The following is a 23,658-nucleotide window of genomic DNA, read 5'->3' as shown; positions in this document are numbered from 1 at the left end:
CCGATGTGGGACTCAATCCCAGGACCCTGAGATCATGACCTAAGCCGGAGGCAGCGGCTTAACCCACTGAGTCACGCAGGTGCCCCACTTCCTCTTTTATTTTTAACGACTTACACCATAAAATAAACTTTATTGCTTTCTCATTTTATTTATTTTGTAGGATCTGTCTTCTCCTGCTAGAATGTGAGCTTGACAAGAGGGCAGATTTTTGGAGTGAAGGGCAAGAGGAACTGTTTTATTCTCTGCCTATTTCTCACTCAGAACACTACCATGAACATCGTGTAAATAAGCATCCCTCCAAAGAGTTTAGATTTTTATTCTACAGATAACTTGGGAGGTATCAAGAGTGACAGGGTCAGGTCTATGTGCTTTCACCACAATCTTAAAAAGGATGTTGTGGAAAGTTTGTGTTCCTTCAAAATTCGTATGTTGAAATCCTAACCACCAGGGTGAATGTGCTCAGAAGTAGGACCCTTGGGAGGTGAGTAAGTCTGAGGGTGGAGGCCTCATGAACAGGATTAACACTGTTGCAAGGGTCGGAACGAACCAGAGTTCTCCCCTTCCACCATGTGGAAGAGAAAAGTCAGGAAAAGTCAGGAAAAGACAAGGAAAAGTCAGCCCTCTACAAACCGAAATAGGTTTGCAGGAACCAACCTTGCTGCTACCTTGATCTTCGACTTCCAGCCTCAGGAGCTGTGAGGAATAAAGTTCTGTTGCACATATGCGCCCCACCCCCCATCCTCCCTGTCTATGGTAGTTTGTTCAAGTGGCCAAACTAAGACACAGGGCTTAGAGAATTGGAAGAAAGAAGGTAATCAGGGAGCTGTGCAGGAACTGTTTTATTCTTTGACCCGGGTGGGTATACAAAAAACAAACAAACAAACAAAAAACAGTGCAAGCCCGGGTGGGAGGGAAAGCAGAAACATTTTTAATGCAGAGCTGGTCTTTGTATCCACCAAGTCATTCAAATTAGCCAACGAACAATGCTGGGGACACACCTGTCTATACATACCTTCTGTCAATACTACACACATACATTTCCTTTCTCTCGTGGCCTTATGAAGCCTACCAACTGAATCTGCTTCGATGTACCTGAAAAGTCACACTAACTCACAATAATTGCTTCTCCAGGGACTGTATAAGACAAGTATAAGAAAAACTCAAAAATGTGGCTCCACAAAAGTCAGGTCCAGTTATAGAGAGATCTGGGTCTTGCAGTAGCTGACTTGGATTTGAATCAAGGCTTTCCCACTTACAACTATTAAGATCTTGATCAAGTTACCTCATTGTTCTGAACGTATTTATGCACTAGTAAAACTAAGTCAACAACACTGACCACACAGACATGCTGTGCATATCAGAACGCTAAATCTTATTTTTTTTTTAAGATTTTATTCATTTATTTGACAGAGATTACAAGTAGGCAGAGAGGCAGGCAGAGAGAGAGGAGGAAGCAGGCTCTCCACGGAGCAGAGAGCCCAACGCGGGGTTCGATCCCAGGCCCTGAGATCATGACCTGAGCTGAAGGCAGAGGCTTTAACCCACTGAGCCACCCAGGCACCCCAGAACGCTAAATCTTAATGAAGGGCCTGAAAGTATTTGTCCCATAAAGATCATCTCAGGAGGCTGCAGGGGTTGTGCAATCTACTTCACGTGCTACGCTAACTTGTAATCATCAGGCCTGTATTCAACCTTCCCATTAGATGATAAGTTACTGGAGGACAAGAATCATGTGACTATTCTCGCCTGGCCCAGAGTCATCCCTGTCACATGATGGAAGGAATGAACAAATAAGGAGTTGAACTCACTATCTCCATCCATGCACAGTATGTGTCTAATCCAAGCTCTTCATACACCCACTTGTCGGGGACGGGTGGACTTCCTGAGGCTAGTCCCAGGCTGAGTGGCACTGGGGATAAAGCGGGAGAGAGTCATCTCAATGCACAAATGCTAACATTCTGAACACACTGCATTTTGCTACACGGTGACCCTGGGGCTCAAGTTCATAAATTTAAATTCTGGGTTCAAACAATTCAAAGGTGGGGTACCTGGGTGGCTCAGTTGGTTAAGTATCTGCCCTCGGCTCAGGTCACCAGTCCTGGGATCAAGCCCTACATCGGGCTCCCTGCTCAGCGGGAAGCCTGCTTCTCCTTCTCCCTCTGCCACTACCCCCTGTGTGGGCTCTCTGTCAAATAAATAAATAAAATCTTAAAAAACAAAAATAATTCAAGGGTAACCCCCACTCAAGCTCCATTATTCCAGAAAGCCAAAGCCACCACCGCTTTGGAAGAAGAGGCAGCTTAGGAATTTGACTTCGGCTCCTTACTGCACACCTCCCCCAGTGAAAAGGACTCCAACCTCCGAGAGTGCCTGGAGAGAGGGATGGCCAAAGGCCAGCTGGAAACCAGCATCGGCATCTGGACGCAGTGACTGCATGGGCTGGTGTTCTATGGAAAAGGTCTGGGCAAAAAAGTGATGTTTTCTGCACAGCTATTCTGGAGAGAGTATTGACAAGCACGAGGCAATCCCTGCTGGGTGCCCGACTGGGGCAACTAAAATCAATCATCCATGGGCTGGAGGCATGTGCCCTTCTAAGAGGAAATGAGTGTCAGTGGCACAAGCTTGAAATGAGTGAAAAATGAATCCAAATCTCAGTCAATTGAAACGGCAAGAGTTCCAGAGCCAGAAAAGATCCTATTCTATTTTTTTTCCTTTATCCTTAAGTTAACCAGATGGAGATTTTTTTTTTCTTTTTCTTCTTCTTCCTTTTTTTTTTTTTTTTAAGTACCAAGCTATTCACATACTTGGAATGAAGAATTTGCTTTGGGATGAAAGATTTTTTTTTTTTTTTTAAATTGTAAAAATGAGACAAAATAGCTATTCCCCCCTCCCTCCCAAATCTAGAGTTTAGGTAATTTTTTCTTGTTTATTCTCTTCTTTCTCCTCCTTCCCTTCCCTCTTCCTCTACTTTCTCTTCTCTTCTGCTGCAGATGGTACATCTGTGTCTGTGTTTAGAATATACTGTGGACAATGTAATAATGGGACAGTTTCAGACCCAGCATTTCAGGCATGTGTGTTTGAAACAATGAACACAAAACATGCAACTTCCTCTCGCCGTGTTCTCCGTGAAAACAATGTTGTAAAACCAGAGATTAGAATTTCACAACAGAACAAACAAGAATAAGTAAATGGAAAGGAAGGGCAAATGTCAAAGGAGTCACATATAAAGGCCACTGACAATGCACCAGGGACCTCTCGGTTGTGCTTGCTCCCCTGAGTCTGCATTCTTCGTCTGTGTATTTGGATAATCACTGTACCTATTTCATGGGGATTCTGAGAGAATTAAATGAGATAGTATATGCCAAGCACTTGGCATCGAGACTGGGAAAGAAGCCTTCAAAATAAATATGAGGCATTGGGATTATTATGTATTAATAAGATTATGTATATAATTATGTAAGATTAATAAGGATTAATAAGATTATGTATATAAATCCTTTTCTCAGAACATTCTCAATAAGGTAGGATTTTTATTATTATCATCATTATGGTATTTATTTCATTTCTTTATTTTGTAGGCTGTTTCTGTCTCTTTGCTTGCCTCCCCTGGACTGGACTGCTGCTTTACTGGGCAGTTTCTTCTGTTCTTGATTCAGATTTTGCCCCATCAGGCTAGCTTTTGCTCTCTAAACTGCACAGGTCAATCACACCCACTTGTACGGCCCATGAAATATAAGCAGAATTGCTCAAAGTGGAGCTCCAAGGGCAGCTTGGTTGGTGATGGTGCAAAATCACTAACTAGAGGAAAGGCCACAATTCCCATGACTTCAAAAGTCACAGTAGACTATTATGAAGACTTTATTAATGGCCAAAAGGAGGTCACATTTTTTATTTAAATTCTGAAACAGGCATAACCAATTCTTCTCCACAAAGATATGTCATAATGTTTGGGCAAAGATGGCTTATATCCATAGCAACAGAGCAAACTTTGAGCCAAATACTGGGGAAAGTATTTCCAGACTGACACAGATGTTCAATTTGCATACTAAGTCTCTGAAAACCTGTTGATGGACAGCTTCATGAACAATGCACTCTGCACAAAGAACTGGTTTACTGGATCATTGTACTTGTTTTAAAAAAAAAAAAAATGCCTCTGGATTGTGCCCTCTATGAGTTCTGGGTCTGCAAAGGGTGATTATACCATGAGGCAGGGTTGAAACAGGCTATATTTCAGCAATGGGCTTTTATTATGTCACAGAAAGGGAATGGATATTTAAGTTAAACACTGTGTAAACACATGACACTTACTTCAATAGGACGATGCAAAGTCTGAGTCCCCTGGCACCTTCATAAGGCTATGTTGTCTTCTCAGTGTATCTAGCATAGTGTTCTTACAGACCAATCAGATGTTCTTTCTTTTATAGGCACTGAGATTCCCTACTACATAAAGAGCTCCTCAAAACCAGAGCCCGCGGAGGTCTCGCTCATTGAATGCATCTCTGTGGCCGGGCACAGAACATGGGCTTCAATGCCAGCCACACACCTATGTTTCCACTGACTTTGAAAGAGAATTTGAGGCAGCTAAGTATAAAATAGCCATATACTAAGAAATGGAAAAAATGGGCATTTGCATCCAGAGTGAGCTTTGGATCTGATCAACTATCATTCAGTTGAACATTTGGAAGAGTTGGTATGGGAATGAGACCATAAACAGACGATGTGAGATTGGCTAACTGAACCTTGGTCTCCTTTTCCCTTGCGTTCCAATGGAATCCTTCCAAGGCTTGCTGATCTCCTGACCTCAGTTCTTATTAAGCACTGCCCTGGTCCTCATTCAAACCCGCATAGCTTTCTGTTTGTGGACTAACCGACTAAAACCGGTCTCCCCACCTTCAGCCATGTACCCTCAGGCCTTCTACTCAAGGCTGCTAGCCAGTCTGTCCACCTGAGACCTGAACATGAGCATGTACTCTTCCAACCTTGCACTGCTCTCCCTTGGTCTACCAGAGAGAGATCAGTTTCTTAGCATGTTCTCCAGTGACTTATGATGTGTTCCCTATCCAGCTCTCTAACTTTCATTGTCAGTCATTCTTCTAATAACAGTTTATGTCACAGCCTATGTGCCATAACCTCAAATATGCCTTATTATTTGTCACTCCCATATCTTTGTTCCTATACCAGTTCTCCTGCCTAGAGGAGTATATCTACCCTTCTTTGCCTGGTTGGTCTCTATTTACCTTTCAAGACTCAGCATAAATGCCTTATCCCCTGCCAAAAGTTTTTTTAGCTTTATGCCAACTCTGTGCTTTGTCCCTCTGGTACAATACTCATCTCGTTTTTATGGGTCTTCCATCTTCCCTATGAGACAACCCCACAAATTCACCAAATTTTTATCAACTACCTTCTATAAACCAGCCACTGAGCTAGATGCAAAGAAATGTCAGATATGGCCTTTGCCTTTAAGGAGCTCCTAGTTTTCTGGAAATGACAGATTAGTAAACCAATAAGAATAACAGAATATTCTAAATAGAGTTGTGTCTTGGGGTGCCTGGGTGGCTCAGTGGATTAAGCCGCTGCATTTGGCTCAGGTCATGATCCCAGGGTCCTGGGATCAAGTCCCACGTTGGGCTCTCTGCTCAGCAAGGAGTCTGCTTCCTCCTCTCTCTCTGCCTGCCTCTCTGCCTACATGTGATCTCTCTCTCTGTGTCAAATAAATAAATAAAATCTTAAAAAAAAAATAGAGTTGTGTCTTAAAGGACAAGTAAAATTATCCAAGTGGTAAAGAGCTTTCTGAGCAGGGAAAGAAAAACATCCAAAGGCACAGAAGAGTAGAATAACATAAGTCATGGGGAAGCTGCAGGTAGGGTAATCTAGACTCAGTGACAAGTACATGCGTGGGACTGGGGGGGATGGACCATGAGAATATGACATGCCCAGAAAACTATGTGAATGATATCCCCAAGGCTATGGAGAACCACTAATGGGTTTCAGCTGGTAAGTTAGTTGGTCCTTTTTACAAAGTAAAATACCACTTTCACTGCCATGAAAAAAAAAAAAAGGATTTTTGTGTGAAAGATAGGTGACAAGATGGGTTAGTCATCATTGCCTGGACCAACATTTATTTCTTTGGCAAATGCATGCTGCCTATGCACCATATGTTAGGCGGTATGCTAAGACAAAGCTAAGTGTTCTGATTTAGGAGCCTGCAAATCTTCCAGATACTGGGTATATGGTTAACGTGACAGAATGGGCTGATCAAGACTATAAAAACATTTAGACCATACTGAGAAAGTGTCAACTTACCAGTTTTCCAGTAACGCTCTGACCACCTTCATTCAACCAGAACCCAGGGACCATGGCTGAGAAATAAGGGCCCCAGACACCCGGTACAAAAATTGGATCTTTGCTGATCTGAAAAGAAAGAGGCAAAGTAGATGAAAATAACTGATCCTCAGGGCGAGTAAGAAGCCTTAACCTCCTTCTATCTGATGTTTCTATGACTGTGAAATTCAACTTCCCATTAAATACCTTCTTTGAGGGGCACCTGGGTGGCTCAGGGGGTTAAAGCCTCTGCCTTCAGCTGAGGTCATGATCCCAGGGTCTTGGGATGGAGCCCCACATCAGGCTCTCGCTCAGCAGGGAGATTGCTTCCTCCTCTCTCTCTGCCTGTCTCTCTGCCTACCTGTGATCTCTGTCTGTCAAATAGATGGATAAAATCCTAAAAAAAAAAAAAAAATACCATCTTTGATAATAAAGTCATTCCTTCCAAAGGAAGGGCTTGGCTTCATCTCTGGAAGCCTTCCTGATAAATTTATTTAGATGTCAGGGTAGCAAAAGAGATCATTTTGGAAAGAAACTGATGAGACACTTCCTTGTTGGCTCCCTCTCTGTGGCAGACTCATTGCAAAAATGGTCCCCAATCTCTACCCTCCATGTATCCAACCCCTTTCCAAAGCGACTTGGCAGCTCCTCTCATTGATGGCGGAGTCCCCATCCCTCGAATCTGGGTCAACCTTGTGCCTTGTTTTGGCCAACAGAATGAGATGGAAGTGACACTGCACCAGTTTTCCAGGCTTAGGCCTCAAGAGGACTGTATGCTTCTATTCTTCCTCTTGGTTCTCTTCCTTTGCCAGAAGAGCCCAGAGTAGCTTGCTGGACAGAAGGACAAGCAAGTGATGTCTCCCATATACGAAGCAGCCCAAACAAGATCAGCAAATCATCCTAGTCAACCAGTACTAACAAGCCCAGATCACCAGAATCACCCAGTCAACTGGTAGACCTGTCAACAAAAATACATGACTTGTTTTACATCACTGAAGACTGTGTGTTTGTCATCTAGGATTTCCATGGTGAGAGATAACTGATACATTCCCTTCCTTCACAAATACTCACTAGTCACAACTAACAGCATGCTATCTCCCTTAATTGGGTGCTGGAGATACAGAGATGAATCAGAGTTCCTGTCTTCAAGAAGCTCCCTATCGAGAGGGGAGCTCTACAAGTAAGCAGACAAATAGGATACAGTGTGGTCTACAGGATGATAAAGAGAAAACACAGAATGTTATGGAGGGACAGAGCATGCAAGGCATGGATGGTCTTAGAGAACAGGACATAGACCAGGCATGCATGCTAGGTCAAGGGAATGGCTTGAACAAAGCCATGTAAGTGAGGGAGAGGTTCTTAGGATTCAAGACACTGTATTCCACAGAAGTTCTTTCAGGTGTCAGGAGAATACACCAAGACACGAACCAGGTCAAACAAGGATGGACCACGTGTTACCTCATCTGAAATGGTACATGCCTCTCATCCTGCCCATCTAGCAGGGACGTATATTTCTGGTTGTGGAGGCATGTAGTTCAAGGGTGGGGAAGAGAAGGGAGTGAAGCATACTAGGTCTACTCCCACATGTCTTCTGGACAGGTAGCAAATCCATTCATTTATCCTACAAATATTTATTCAGTCCTTATTATATATCTGGTACTATGTCACATCCTGGCGATATTGAATTGAACTGAATATTCATGATTTCTGTCCTCATGAAATTTGTAGTCCAGCATTTTGACACTGGAACAAGCTTTCTTTAAATGTCTTCACCCGCACTAATCCAGTTCCCTTTTTACTAAACTTGTGAGTCTTCAAAGCAGTAGGATTTCCAACCCTCAGATATGAAGAAAATGAGGGAAGGCAAGGGAACTACACAACACTGTCAACTTTAAATCTTGTGAAATAATATAATTTACAAAAAGGGACGTTTAACCCCTAAAATAGAAAGAATGTCAGGGAAAAAAAGAAAGACTTTTACAAGAAAAGACAGTTTGGCTTGCAATGCCATATTCATTCATTTTGTGGTTGGTTGAATAGGTATTTCCTGAATTCCCTCTGTGGTACAAGCTGGTGCCAGGCACTGGCAATGAATATGAAACAAAGCAGCATAGTCCCTGTCCTCATGAACCATTCTGTCTTGAAATGGGATCAGATGAGAGTGGCCCATCCTTCAAGTTTGGCTGGGAATCTCCTAGGTTTAACACTCAAGGTCTTATGTCCTAGAAAACCCTGCAGTCCTGGGCAAACAGGACAAATCTTTGGATACCCCAGATAGCTATTAATCAGATACTTACACAGATGTGTAATTATAAACTGTGATAAATAAATGAATGAAAATCAAAAGGTATTATAAGGGCAAATAAGTGAGGTACCTAATTTAGTCTAGGGGTCTCGGAAGGCCTTTTTCAGGAGGCAATATCTGAATTAAGATGTAAACCACAGACAGAAGTTACTCAGTAGGTGTGAGGGTGTGTGTGTGAATATACATATGATTGTGTATAAGCATGTGTTTGTGTATGTGTATATGATACAGAGACTATTCTAGCCAGAAGGAGCACACACTAAATGGTCTTTGTTTTTGTCACTTTGTCTTTGCTCATAAAAATTGATCACATGCCGGGCCTAGACACTACTCATCCCAGAGTGGCTCTGGGGTGGATATGATAGCTCATATTCACAACCACTTAGGACCCAGTGTTTGAACAGGAAGATGGATAGCCACCAAAGTCAAATCATCTCCTGTCAATGCCCTGTACCCCTTCCCTTCCAGAACTCTTGGCCCCATTTGATAGATTAGTCTCAAAGAGTTTGTTGTATAAGACCTCTACAGTCACACAGTAACCACCCAAGGCAGGATCTGAACCCAGGCAGCTGTTGCCCTCAAATCGTATGATATGTTTTAATTTTAACTCATACACATAAATTGCTTTGGAAGGTCACGCATCACCCCCTACCTCCACCCCATCTCACAATTTCTTTAAGCTTGTTGCTGAGTCAGCCAGGGCAGAGCTTCACTGGAAGATGAGGGTATGCTGCTCAGAAATGTCAGGTGAAGGCTCAGCCTGGCTCTGTCCTAGGGAGAGGTTTTGAGCTGACTCCTGTTTGTGCTCACTCCTTTGCAATGGCACATGCTTCTCATCAGACATCTGAGTAAAGCAAGGAAACCAACACACAAAAAAGTTTCCCAGAGCGTTTCCAATCGCCTCTAAACCCTGTGCTCTTGGAGAAAACAAGTAATTGTTTTGACGGGGGGGGGGAGGGGGGAACACATTTGTATATTGCTGTGTGCTTTAATTCTTTGCAATAAACCTAAACATTTAAAGATATTTTTGTGAAAGCTCTTTCTCATGCCGATGGCTATCTTGGCCTGGAGGCTGTTCTGTTACCCAAAGAAGGGAGTTCATTTTACTCCACTGATAACAACTGTCTGTAGAGGACATTGATTTCCTAGTCATAGCAGTGCTATTGGCAACAAGAGTCAAGATTGACTGGGTACTTACTAAAGGCCTCCTTCCAAGCATATTATAGGAATTAAACCACGTAACCCTCATAAAATCCCCGAGGGAAGATTTCATCACAATTTCTATTGAATAGATGTGTAAACTAAAGCAGAGAGAGTTTAACTCCATGTCCAAGGTTATAAAAATGCAAAGCAGCCAGGCACCACACTCTGCAGGTTCTAAATTTGTCTCTGCCAAAGTATGGTCTTATTTTTAGGCTACCATTGCTTCTTTGAATCCTTCTTAGGCTCCTAAGGGCAGAAAGCAAGGGCCATCACATAGCCAACACAGACTCTTTCAAATGGAACAAACCTTCTGGCCTTGACGACAAGTCAGGGAATCTGCATTTCTAAAAAGCTTTTGAAACATTTTCCCCAACAGGCTTATGAAGGGCGGAGGAGCGAGTGTGGGGTGAGTCTAAGACCTATCTTGATTCTATTCCAGCCTGCTGTATTCTAGCCAGGTGATCTCACACAACCTCATCTTTCTGGGCTTCAGTTCCCTCAGTTCAAAAAAGGGAGGACTGATACAAACGTTGGAGGACTTTGGTGAAGACAGAATAAGCCATCAACTACAAACAGCTAATTATATGTTTAATACCAAATACACATTGGTTCTCCTTGAAATAAAGCTTATGATGGAATAGTCAGGGGACAGAGTTGAATGACCACAGTCAAAAGTAATTATGGCCTGGTAAGAAGGTCTCTAGATTGGCCCGTGGTCTGATTTAGTGAATATGCTAAACAATGAAGTAGACATGATTCAGAAGAAAAGCTTATCACGTTTTCAGAGGATATAAATGTGGCCGGATATTATGCTCCACATGATAGAATACGTTCAAATCAAGATTCAAATTCAAAACTACTTCTAAGAGCTAGGACATTAAGCAAAATACAAGAAACTAGTTAACATTTGTTGAATTGTATGGTTAAACCTTCATACTTAAAAGGTACTAGAAATATTCTCTTCCATAATACTCTTTCTCATGGGTGGTAGCACATGAGTATTCAATTTGGTAGGGTTTGAAGCACCATGTAGACTTTTGCTATATTCTTTAATTATGTGTGATATAAATAAAATTATAGAGAACTGCTATAAAACAAAACATTTGGTTGCTCACTATATGCCAGGCACTGAGATTAGGATCAAGCTTATAAAAATGATGAAGTAAAATAATAATAACAATGATAATCACTAATAAGGAAGGCATGACCCGTTTCCACAAAGAGCTCCTCATCTAACTAGGGGTCTGACAAGCGGTGGAAATGTATAAATTACAAAAAAAGTGTGTAAAGTACTACGGTCAAGTTGGGGAGGGCAAGCGTGGTAGAAACCCAAGCTGCAGGCACTTTCCGGAGGTGGTCACGTGTGAGCTGTGTGAGCCAGGCCCTGAAGGAGAAGTAAGTGTTTCCTCAAGTCAAGAAGGAAGGCAGCCTGGGTGGAAACAACTGTTTCCAGGCTGGGCTCACACTCATTTTGGTTTTCATGAGATCATATAGCTCCTAATTCTACTTTAATGTAAAGGTCATAAGGTTGAAGGATAGGTATATTTTTGTACCAATACACCCTACTGTTGGTCAAAAATTCAATTAAAAAAAAAAAAACACGGTTTTTGAAAAGGTAAAGAGTCTCAGTGAAGCCACTCTCTAAGTCAGGCAATGACAGTAAGAAATAATAGTACAGAAATAAGGGTAACAATAAGAAATAATAAAAGAGTAGTTGCTAACAATTACTGCAGGCTTACAACATGCCAAATACTCTCTTAGGCTCTTTACAGACATTCTAGCATTTAATACTCATGACAACCCAGTGAGGTAAGTCCTATCATTATACTGACCCCTCAAACGAGGAAATCTAATGGAGGAGGTCAGATGGCTAGTATCGAAAACAGGAGTAACTTCAGATCCAAACAAGATCCAGGCTATGAACTTATTTCCCTCTGCAGATCCTACTTTCCTCATCTATAAAATAAACAGATTGGATGAGAATGTTTAGTATCTCCTTTGTCTTTGAGATTATCTAAGATTCCATGAAGCTGAGTCATTCCTCTCCAGTTGGCCAATCAGAATTCTCTGGCACGCTATTTCAACACACACTCTGCCTGGTGGCTCAGGGGATCCCACTCAGTGGTCTCTTGGGGCTTCTCTATGCATCAACTTTGCCCAGCTACCCCCGTGACCATGTCCAGGACTACCAGGGGCCTTTCTTGATGACTGACACTATGTATCTAATATATTTAAGGGCTACTACCCATAATATTTGACACTCACTGAGCAAATACTCAGCAAATATTTCTTGGATACACACGAAGTTCAAACTATGGCTTCAAATATGAAGAGACACAGAAAGATAGGCATCAGAGGCATGTATCATCCCAAGGTTTGCAAGCTAGTAGAAGTTAAGGTACGCAATGGGCTGGGGGGAACTCAGGTATGAAGTGATTTCTAAGTTTATATTTGTATTGAAACATGCAATTACCCTAGATAGTACATGGAGTCCAACAAGCACAGCCCATGTGATAGCTGAAGACAAAGGCATGAGGAGGGTAGGCCAACTACCCAGGATCACAAGGAAAAGAGATGGTCGAGCAGGAATTAGAAGCCTCTCTCCGTTTGTCCCAGCCTCTTCATGCCTGTGCCCAGGCTGGCTCTATGCGTGGATGCCACTGGCTACATTTCACCAAAGGCTATGCTCTTGTCAGCTGAGTTGCCCTGCAGTGCCTGCTCACACCTCTTGCTGGGAGAGATGACTGGGCTCTGAGCAGGGAGCCACTCTAGCAATTTCCATTCTGCCTTGCCCCCACCCCATCACCCTGAGGTTGGTCTAAACCTCTGGCAGGGGCAGCAGGCAGGCTCCAGGCGCCAGTGGTCCTGGGAGGGAATAGGAGGTTTTGTTTTGAGTGCCTCCAGCCAGGTTGGGAATTTCAGAGGGTAGCCGCAGGTATGTGTGGGGCTGAGTATTTCCGTGGTGGCTCATCTCTCCCTCCAAATGGACTGTGCTATCGTCTTACTAGAAAAAAACCATTTATACACATTCCAGCCAACTCCCAACTCACTACACAGTACAAAAAAGAGCACAGAGAATGTGGTTTTTGAATGGAGCTCTTAGCCTTGACCTCAAGTTCTGTACTTCTCAGATGAAATTGTAATGAGTTGTTTGCCTCTCCTACGAAATAGTGAGGAGATACCTCTTAGCTCAAAGACAGTGAACATGACTTAGTAATGTGAGCACAGACCTTGGAGTTAGAAAAACCTGAGTTTCAATTCTGGCTAGGCTGTTTATTAGCCATGTGCCTTTGAATTTGTCTGAGACTCGGTTTCCTCATCTATAAATGGGATAATCTCACCTCCCACAGAGTTCTATGTGAGTCCTAAGTGGTATAATGTGTATAAAGATCTTAGGACATAATATGCTCTCAAGAAATGTGAAATAACAGATGGTTTAACTCTATTTCCTTTTGGGACAGTGGAAGGATCTGGAGTCCCAAGTCCTGGGTTCAGGTCCAGGCTATACCCCTTCTTAGTTCTGTCCCTTTGGGAGGTTCTCCTTCCTCTTCCCTCCCGGACTCACTCATCCATGCTTGTCATTCACCACATCCCATGGGGTCAGACCATCTACTCCCATGGATGCAATGACAATTTTTATGCTGTTGAATCCCAAACTGTTCTCCCAAACTCAGTCTTTGCTGTTGAGTTCCATATTGGACACTTGACCTGGATGTCTAATCAATGTGTCCAAAACAGAACCCTCTATCCTTCCTCCCAGGGATGCTCTTGTGCTGGGGTCCCTGTCTTCCCATCTACCCAACCACTAGGATACCATTCTTTTTTCTTTTTTAAAAAATTTTTAATTTATTTATTTGACAGACAGAGATCACAAGTAGGCAGAGAGGCAGGCAGAGAGGGGGGTAGGGGAAGGAGGCTCCCTGCTGAGCAGAGAGCCTGATGTGGGGCTTGATCACACCACTCTGGGATCGCAACCTGAGCTGGAGGCAGAGGCTTTAACCCGTGGAGCCACCCAGGCGACCCTAAGATACCATTCTTAACCTTATGCGGAGTCATCTTTCTCCTCTGCCCCACATTAGGCCTTAAATACTGTCAACTCTATTTTTTAAACAAAGCTTGTTTCTCCCCATTGCTATATTGCTCTAGTTCTTTATCATCTCTTGCTTGGATTAGTGCAGTAGTAACTAAGCTGGTTTCTCTGTCTCAAATCCTGCCCTTCTCCTGCACCCCCAAAAACCCTGCTCAGAGAATTCAACTTCCTTACCTCCAATACAATGATCCTTCTAACACACAAACCTAATTATAATTGTATCACTCCCTTACATGCTTTAGGACTTCCCCATGGCATATGAGACCTTTCTGACCTGGCTTTTATCTATATGTCTTAACTTATCACACATGGTACCATTTCTTCACAGTATCGTCATTTTTATTCCAACCAGCCCATCACAGCCTAGAAATTCCCCTAGCTGTGCCATTTTCTTTCTCATCTCTATGTCTTGATAAATGCTCCTCTTTCTGTCTAAAAGGCATTCCTTCTGACCTTCCCCTGACTAACTCTTCCAAGTCCTTTTATAGGATTTAGCTCAATACTATCTGCTCTGGGAAGCTTCTCTAAACCCTGACTGGCTGAGTTCTTTCTTCTTACATCTTCCTTTACCCTCTGTACTTCTATACTGTCAGCTGTCACAACATATGTTATATGTGTTCATATACATACCTGTATCTATAAATTGCATATAATGTGTATTTAGTATATAAGATGCATATAAAATGGTTTTTTTTTAAGATTTTATTTATTTATTTGACAGAGAGAGATCACAGTAGACAGAGAGGCAGGCAGAGAGAGAGGGAAGCAGGCTCCCTGCTGAGCAGAGAGCCCGATGTGGGACTCGATCCCAGGACCCCGAGATCATGACCTGAGCCGAAGGCAGTGGCTTAACCCACTGAGCCACCCAGGCACCCTATAAAATGTTTTATAAACTAAATCACCCACTGCAGCACACGGCTAAAGTTATGAACAATGTCACTGATATTCGGAGCAACAATAGCACAGGACACATGTTCAATCACCTATAAGTAGCACATAGTTCATAAAACTCAGGCTTGCCAAATTTTCTTGTTCTCTGTTTGGAGGTTTCTGAAAGGTTAAGAGTCCTCAAGTAGAGAGTATGCCCTTTCTAAAAATCCAATCCCCTTATTTGAGTTTAAGCAAAACAGGAAGACGTGAAACCTGTCCACAGGTATCTCCTGGGGCCGAGCAGTTCAAGCTGGCAGGCAGGGAGGGCACTGAACGGGTTTGTCACCCAACCAAACAGTCCCCAAATTTGGGATGGAGAGAGGCAGCCCAATGCTGCTTGCAATGTCCTGAGTTATTTGCCAACTATTTTGGACTCGCTAAACCTCGAATTCCTTATTCTTCATCATTTTGAAATCCGTATGTGATCACAATAGAAACTTAATCCATATGCTTCTCATTCGCATACACTTAACGGACACCCAAAGTTGCTTTGCAAGAGACGGAGGAGCCATGAAAACTTTGGGGACTGCCTAAGATCTCCCACAATTTTGTCTCCCTTGCAGATAAGAAGCCACCCTTGGCCTCCTCTATACAGATGCCTGACTGGCTCCAGGGAGCTCAGACCAGCTTGAAAACTCCAAGAGCTGTGGGACCCCAAATATGTAAAAATCATAGCTTGCATCTTTTTCACAGCCTAAACAATCTGTGATGGGTAAACAATTCCTGGTGGATCCCATGAGTCAGGGAGGAGGGGCTGGTGGCATGGGTGGGGGAAGGGGAGGCAGCGAGTGAGAGGAGAGAGGGCACCCTTTCTGTGTGCCGGTCACCAGATGGACTCTTAGTTCTGTTTCAATGTCACATAGTGACCTGGACTCTTGGTGTCAGAACCGTGTCTTCTATTTCTGCCACAACCCCAGGAATGAGCAGAGGACTAATCAAGTGCTTCTCAAATATGACATAGCCAATGTCCTCCTTTGATTCTGAGCCAGCTGTTAGGGAAAGCAGCTCTCCCTGATAGACTTCAGTTAAAAAGATGCCTCCGGCAGCCTTAGAGACAAGGCTGATAAGCAGGTGCAGGCAAGGATGACACAGCCTTTCCCCTGTAACAAGCACATGGCACCCAACCCACAGTACCTCTCCCAGATAGCCCTGATTTCTGACCGCTGAACTGCAGACACTTTCTCCTCCTGCTTGGCTCCTGATTGGCTTCTGAGCTTCCCTTGTTATGACTTTTTGCTTTGATACCACTGTCTAGTCTCAGATATTGTCTCATAAATCTGACCACAGATTGAGAGACTGGTCTGACTCTCCATGTTTAGTCCTAAGTTGCTGTATGTCATCAGTCCTCAGGGTGTTCATCTGAAAAATGGGACAGATAGGACCTCTTTTATAGACTTGTAAAGATTAAATGTGGCATAGTCTATTATAGGCCTTGGTACAGTGCCTGGTACATTCAGTGACCCAGGGAAATGGAGCCTGTCCTAATATCATCACCCTTATACTGGCCAAGCTGCACTTCTTATTTATGGACCAGATTACAGAGAGGCATTTAATTTTCAAAAGTAAGATCTGACACCATCTTGACTAGAATTCCGAAGCAGGGTACAGGGTTTGTATTGGCTCTGGAGAAGAACGAGATAGGAATCAATAGGATCATTCAAATGAATTAATTTCTATTTGGAAGATCTAGGAGTGGGAACCAATACAACTGAGACACACCCTGTTAACAGAGTATGGGATAAAGGCAAAGAGAACCTTGGCTAAATTATATTGGGGCCTCATTTGAAAAAAGTCAGAACTGCTGGGCATACTCATCAATCGCTGCCTTCCCAAAACAACCTCCTCCTCTCTTCTCAGGTTTAGCTCAGGGAATCTGGGACATGTCCATACAAGTCTGGACCTGAAGGATCCCAATCTTCAGAACTCTCTCTGCACTTGTGGCCTAAAACATGACAAGAAGGCAAAAGGGGCCAGGCAAAGAGAACTAAAAACTCTGCATACACACCTGTGTCATCCCAGAGTGAAGGACTGCGAAAGTACCAGAAACTGACCAGTGTTTATCGAGTAGTAATTAGGGTGAAGGACTTCATCCCTCCCATCTTCTCTATGACAAAGCAGGTTGCCAGCACATTAAGAAATCATGATGGTTAGATGAGAGGAGGTCAGGAGAAAGATGGAGAGAGAGGGTGGGAAGCCCATGTACTTTGGTTACCTAAGAAGTCACCAGGGACAGCACATAAGGGGCACATGGGCCAGAACGTCCATGTCAGACAGCGAGCCGGGCCCCCTTCCTGCTGTCGCTGGGCCAGGCCTCAGAATCCATCCCAGATTCGCAGAGCGCCTGGATGCACTTCTATAGTTCCCACACGGGGCACTGTTACCTCCATTTCCCCCACCTGAGATGCTGAGCAAGCCCATGTCCCCCAGCTTCGATGAGAACTGAGTTTCAGAGACATTAGGAGAGTTCCCAGGCTCACCAAGAGGGCAGAATCAGCTCTTAGACACATATCTGGCTCGAGTCCACAGGCTTTCTGAGACTTTTTTTTTTAAGAGAAAAAAGGCTATAAACAGGCAAGGCAAGGACAGAGAAGATAGCACCATCTTCAACATCTAGTCTGGGGCCGGCCCAGTGACCCTCGTATCCTGAGGGGAAGATGTCCCCTGAAAAGTCAATGGACATGAGGGGATTTTCCTACGTCAAGAGGGAGAAAGAGAGAGAGAGAGAAGGAAAAAAAAAATCACACATTCCAGAGGGAAAAGGTATCTTTTCCCTCTTCTCCATATTCAACAGCAGTTCCTTGAAAAGGCTAAGTGACTCTCATGTTAAAGAAACAAAAAAAAAAAAAAAAGGAAAGATTTAAAAATTGCTTCCTTATTTGAACGAGTCCCTGTGAAAAAGAAACGGCCCACAGAGGTAAGGAGACTAAAGGAAGAAAGGGCACTGAGAGGGAAAGCAGATCCTGGGGGGTTGCCCTCAGCTTACAGTCTATAAAAGACCACGCTAATAAGTAAGATATGTAAACACTGCGGCACAATCAGAAACAAATGAAAGGAGGGACTGAGAGGAACAGTGTTTGGCTGTGGCCCAGGGCCAGGAGGCAGCTTTTGTTATGAATAGATCATCTGCCTGTGAAACAGACCTGATTTTAACCCTTGGTGGAGGCGACCCAGTGTGTAAGAACGTATCGGGCCCATCTGGACTTCCTTAGAGAGAAGGGGGAAGAAAAGGGGGTCACAGGGAAGAAAAAAGGGGGTAAAAACAGCTATCTGTGAAATGCTATGACACGATGTAGGGCAGGGTTATGGTTCTGTGAGCGTGCTTTAAACAGTTTCTGTGTTATTAATCAGTAACACATGGAGCTCACAAAATAACAAATGACAATTATAATGGCTTTTTTTTTTTTTTTAAAGGCATTACAGGTGAATGGATGGGAGTGGGGTGTGGAAGGGAGGGAAGGCAGCTAACACAGGCCAAGCACCTACTAAGAGCAGTTTTATACACATCCTCATGCATAATCTTCACGACAATCCAGCCATTTCCTTCGGTTTACAGATGAAGAAAGGGTGACTCACCCAAGTTCAAAGACACGTTTATGGTCATATAAGTGCCAAGTGGCAGAAGCGACTGAGTCAGTCTGATTCCGAAGGCCATGCTCTTATTATACCCAGCTACTTGAAGAACCACAGACGTCAGATGAAAGGAAGCGGCCAGTGGAACCAGCCCTTCCCCTTACCGGACATTTGAGCTGTTGCTATGGGTTGACAGAGAAGGCACAGGGCAGTGCCTAAAGGTACTCTGAACAAGCAAAACAAACCTGGCTTCTGGAGATCTGTGTGCTTCCTACTGTCCTGCCTTCCTCTCTCTCTCCACTCACCACGCGGCCATCAGAGGCAAGATTAAATGAAACCGGCCACCAATGCCAGCCTGGCTTCCAGGATGTGCGAATTCCAGCAGAACTCTCTGTGTGCTGATACCCAGTGTGCGTGGTGTAGACCGATTTGCCACTGGCCTCGCAATTTGAGAATCTGGCTCTCACCTGAGGGAAAGATGCCAGAGTGAGGAGTAAGAGCTATTTTCCACTTCACTGGCCTATGCTCTTAGGGTGGTGACTGAGCACTGAGCTGCGGGGAGGAAACATCCTTGCACACCTGCCTCTGGGGGATACAGAGAAGGCGTGGGGGTTGGGGGCGGTCAGGGAGGCCTGGGGGCCAGTGACATTATTTCCTCCAGACTGACTAGTGCCGTGGAGAGAGAGAGTTGTAGTTCAGCCTGGTCAGGAATCACAGCTCCACGAATCCAACTCTGAGACCCTGAGAGATGCCAGTTTCCTCCAGCGTAAAAGGCACACGAGAACATTCACCTTCCAAGATGTTCGGAAAGAACAGAGCCAATGCAGAGAAAGCCCGGACATGCCACCTGTCCACAGTAAATAGTCAATAAGTAAGAGCTGATTATTTAACTCTCTGTACTCTCCTTATTTAAAGCCAGGAAATGTTTAATCTCTATTTTTCTGAGTTCAGAGTATAGACTGGTCTCGTTAATCTGGGTAAGGTGCAAACAACTGCAGTGCCCGTAAAGGGTGGAAATAGCCAGAGATAGAGAACTGGGTCTCATTTTTCATGCCAGACCAAGAGGATTGTTTGGATCTCAGTTTGGGTTCCTAGTGGGTTCATGGTGAAAAAAGTCATCTAATGTTTACACTTGAGGCATTTCTGTTCATTGAAGCTCTGTACTCATCTGTCAAGAGTTTACATAATAGCTGCCTTCTGGGGGCAGGCGGGGCTATTAGCTGAGATCATGCAGGCCAAGCTCCTCATGTGGTTTCCCCATATACAGTAGGTGCCTAATATGGGTAAAGGGGGGGGGTGGTACTCATGAAGCATCTGCTGAGAATCAAGACTCTCCAGAATAGAGACACTTCATGCATTTCTTCAGCAAACATTTAACTAAGCACCTACTACGGGGGTCAGGTTCTGGGGAAACAGAGACGAAAAGATACTGTCCTTGTCCTAGTTTTTAATGTAGTTAGGGTGTGTGACAGTTACTCTACAAATGACAAGGTACTCTGATAAGCACCTCAAAAAAGGTCCAAGTTTGTAGTACAACAATGGCTTGAAGAGAGCGCTACGGTTTCACTGGAATGTGTAGCATTTATAGTAATAATTACAAAAATCTCACAAATGTCAAGTTTCCATATACTGTCAGCAAACCTCTGTTAGTGGCTTTCCGTGCACTCTCTCATTTAATAGTACAGGCCTGTAAAGACAGGTATTGGTATCCCCATTTCACAGACACAGGAACTGAGGCTTACAGGGGTAATATAACTTGCTCAAGATAAGGCTTCCATGGAGCAAGAGATTAAAAAAAAAATCAAGCCTATGAGCGGGAGGACGGGCACAGGACAGATCACCAAGGTTCTTTCATGACAGGCTGAGTAGCTGGAACTGTTCTCTTGAAGGCAATGGGGAAATAGTCCCAATTAGTGTTTTGGTTACTTTGTAGCTCAAAGTCTACACACCCACCGCCATCCCCTGTCAAGCACGTATTCAGGATTACCAGAGGCTGGATTTGCACAGTGGTTCATTTTACTTTGCTCTGATTCACAACTGAACACGTAATGAATGATAATCACCCGTTATGTTGCCCAAAAGTTTGTGGTCACAGGCTATATAAGTGTTTCACACAGAGCTGGGCCTTCCCTGGCCCTCCGGAGCCTCCGAGCTCCAGATCAGCTTCGTGGTGTGGACGTCTGTGTGGTTTCTTCTGTTTTGCTAAGTCGACAGTTCCAAGCAGGGGAAAAGAGGCTTTGCCTCAAAATCTGTTTCTCTAAAAGTCCTTCAGTGCCTCACCTCATTCCATCCATCTCTTCTTTCCCAATTCACCCTCTCCACAGCCTTCAACTCTCCATACTTTAAAGGGCCCCAAACTGCTACCTTGACCTTGGACTTTTAAACCACCTGATGTGCCAATACATAAATGGTGATCCCTGGACATTGCAAAGGGGCAGGGGGCAACAGTCAGCCACTTCAGACGTGCTTCTGCCCTGATTTGGTTAACATCTGGCCCAAGATTCTCACTTCATCCCTCTTCCATGACATGCCTGGTCCAGAGGATTAGCATTTTTGAATTTAGTCTTCTAAATCCTAACTGTACCTGATGACTTTGGCTTAAATGCACTCTATTAGCTCTCCCTATTCTGAAATTCTTATTGAGGATCATCACCCAGAGTTGGACTTAGATGACGGTACCAGCCTAGGACCCAACACCCTAAAGAGGGGCTCTTGCATGTGGCCAAAGGTAAAGGTACTCTTCCATACAGGCAATACCCCATATCCAGTACGTTCCCCACTAAATATCCCCACCTCCTAGTCTGCTTCAATGCACCTAAGATGTCTCCTTGCTACAGAGGATTTCCAGACAACTGTTACAATCACTAGTTGAACCAATGCTTGATACATCTAGAAAGTAGGAAAGTCCAGTGCTTTTTATTTTAATTTTTTAAAAAGCTCTATTTATTTGGGAGGGGTGAGGGAAGAAGGGCAGAGGGAGAGAATCTCAAGCAGATTCCCTGCTGAGCAAGGAACTAGACATGGGACTTGATCTCACAATCCTGAGATCGTGATCTGAGCCAAAATCAAGAGCTGAACACTTAACCAACTGAGGTACCCAAGTGCCCCAAAGCCATCACTGTTGAGATAAAGAGATGGAGGCTCTGAAAAATCAAATGATTCACGCAAGTTCACCTAGACAGAAAGTGTCAATGTCAAAATTAAGACTGTTCCTTTTATTTCTAAGGCCAGCAAGTTCTCTGCTGGTTTAATATTGAGAGTGGATGTATATTATTTCAGAGAAGTCAAAAACACCCTTATATTCCCCCCAAAACACCATCCTTCTGGTCTCCTGTGGGATGATGCACTGGAGGAGAAACTCATTCACTTAATTTAAAGCTTTGATTTTGGTAAGAAGACAGATGTTGCACAGGGATACATACTGTAGTCAGTTATGCCACACTACGAAAAGAACACAGATGCATTATTTTCCCCTTAGTGACAGTAAAGAACAAATACTATGAGATCATCAGTATTAGGTGAGAGGATCTCCTGCATAGGCCATGCCAGACCCTTCTACAGAAGTTCTTGGTGCAACTCAACAAAAGCACTCAAACATTACAAATACCAGTATATAGTTGCGGCATTAAGATATGGTGGGGTTCCTTTGGCCCCCTCAATACTGAAAGAGTCTTTAAGAACACCTTCGAGATTGAAAGAGTCTTCAAGAACAGCTTCAAGATATCAAGAAGGTGAGCCTTTACCACCACTGCATCTCCAAAGCTTGTCACCCTTCACAGCAGTATCCTGCCAAGTGGCTGTTTCATTCAAAATTACTGAAAGCCACCTTTGATCCAGGGACTGTACTAGATACAAGTGCTATAGAAATGAAAGAGCCACAACACCTGCCCACAAGGAATTCACAGCCACGTGAACAAGGAAGACAGAAACCCAGGTAACGAACACCTAACAGCTGGGAGTGTGATTTGTGCCAGAGCTACGTGCCAAGGGAACGCAGAGACTCCACCTCATTTAACCTGAGAACTTCCGGGACGAGATGATGCCCAAGCTCAGATCTGAAGGCTACGTGGAAGTGAGACAGGAGAAGGAGTGGAGGGAAGGGAACTGCAGGAGGAGGGAAAGGAAGCAAAGGGAGAGGCAGCAGAGAGTATAGCGAACGGGGCCAGAGGACAGAGAACGTGAGGAGTAATTCCCTGGGGAGTTGACTGGCCATCACGCACCATGCTGTGCAGACGGTCATTAGAATGCTAAGGATTAGGGCAACAGAAAGGAGAAGGATAACATGTTTCGAACTAGTAGGAGCAATTCTGGCTGAGATCTTTTTTCTCTCTGAGACTCCACTGTGTCATAAGTGAGAGTACTGAGTTAGATGATATTTACATGTTCCTTCTGTTCATCAAATGGACGAATAGAGTTACAGGAATTATTTTTCATGTCGTCACAGAGCTGGTAGCTAAACATTAGAGAGGGGTGCATGAAAAATGTGTTAAGCTCTAATGAAAGAGACAGAACACAGAATATGGCTTCAAGTGACTTGAAATGAAAGCTAGGTCTGCCACTCATTATGTGATGGAATAAATCCCGCACCCGTTCATCTACAACAGAGCGGTAGCTATGCTTGGTTGGGAAACTATAAGGAATAGAGAAGACCAAATATGTTAAAATATAGGGCATATAAGCAGTTACTCAACAAATGTCCCCTGACTCTACTGCCTGGACTAGACAGGCTGTAGTTCAGTATATTCTTGTACTTGTACTTGTACAGTCTGTTACATGGAAGACCTTGGGTATGCAGAGGTGCATGAGCCACAGTGGTGGCCCTGGGGAACTCAAGGTCTAGTGGCAGGGACCCACATTTAGTACCTTTGTATAAAACAAAATGAGTGTAACAGACATATAAATAAAGTGCTACAGTAACGCAAAGGAAGGTGAGACTGTTTTTGCCTGGGGTCATGGGAAGAAGCCAGGCCAAGCTTTGGAGAAGAGGCAGTGTTTACGCTGGTGACCAGCAGTCCATAAATAAGGTGCCTAGCTACCATTTAATACATGTCACTCAGCACGAGCTGTGAGGTCATTTCATCTCTCGGCCCAATTTTGTCCAATGAAGCATTTTTCACCTGGGGATTCTAAGGAAATTCCTCCTCGTGGAAATGGTCTCAGAGAATAAAATTATTTTATTATTTTTATTATTTTTATTTCCTTATTGGAATATGTTAAAAGGAGGAAAGGAAAAAAAAAA

The 23,658-nt window shown here is 43.8% G+C and overlaps 1 protein-coding gene across 19 annotated transcripts in view; it reads right to left on the bottom strand.

Annotated features, from left to right (window-relative positions):
- FGGY (FGGY carbohydrate kinase domain containing) overlaps positions 1–23,658 on the bottom strand; it is a 697,591-nt gene that overhangs the window by 129,887 nt on the left and 544,046 nt on the right. For 18 of the 19 annotated variants that reach the window (XR_006601768.1, XM_045064615.1, XM_045064604.1 and 15 more), the window contains one exon: positions 6,304–6,411. The exons of the other annotated variant lie outside the window; for it this stretch is intronic. Coding sequence is in view for 17 of the 18 variants with exons in the window: in XM_045064615.1 (XP_044920550.1) it covers positions 6,304–6,411 (108 nt within the window). In the remaining variant the exon portion in view is untranslated. The remainder of the gene's footprint in view (positions 1–6,303; positions 6,412–23,658) is intronic. 19 annotated transcript variants of the gene reach the window in all.

Source organism: Mustela putorius, unplaced genomic scaffold (genome assembly GCF_011764305.1).
Source record: "Mustela putorius furo isolate JIRA1106 unplaced genomic scaffold, ASM1176430v1.1 tig00003853_pilon_pilon_pilon, whole genome shotgun sequence".
Classification (NCBI taxonomy): domain Eukaryota; kingdom Metazoa; phylum Chordata; class Mammalia; order Carnivora; family Mustelidae; genus Mustela; species Mustela putorius.
This window is presented reverse-complemented; position numbering and strand designations above follow the sequence as displayed.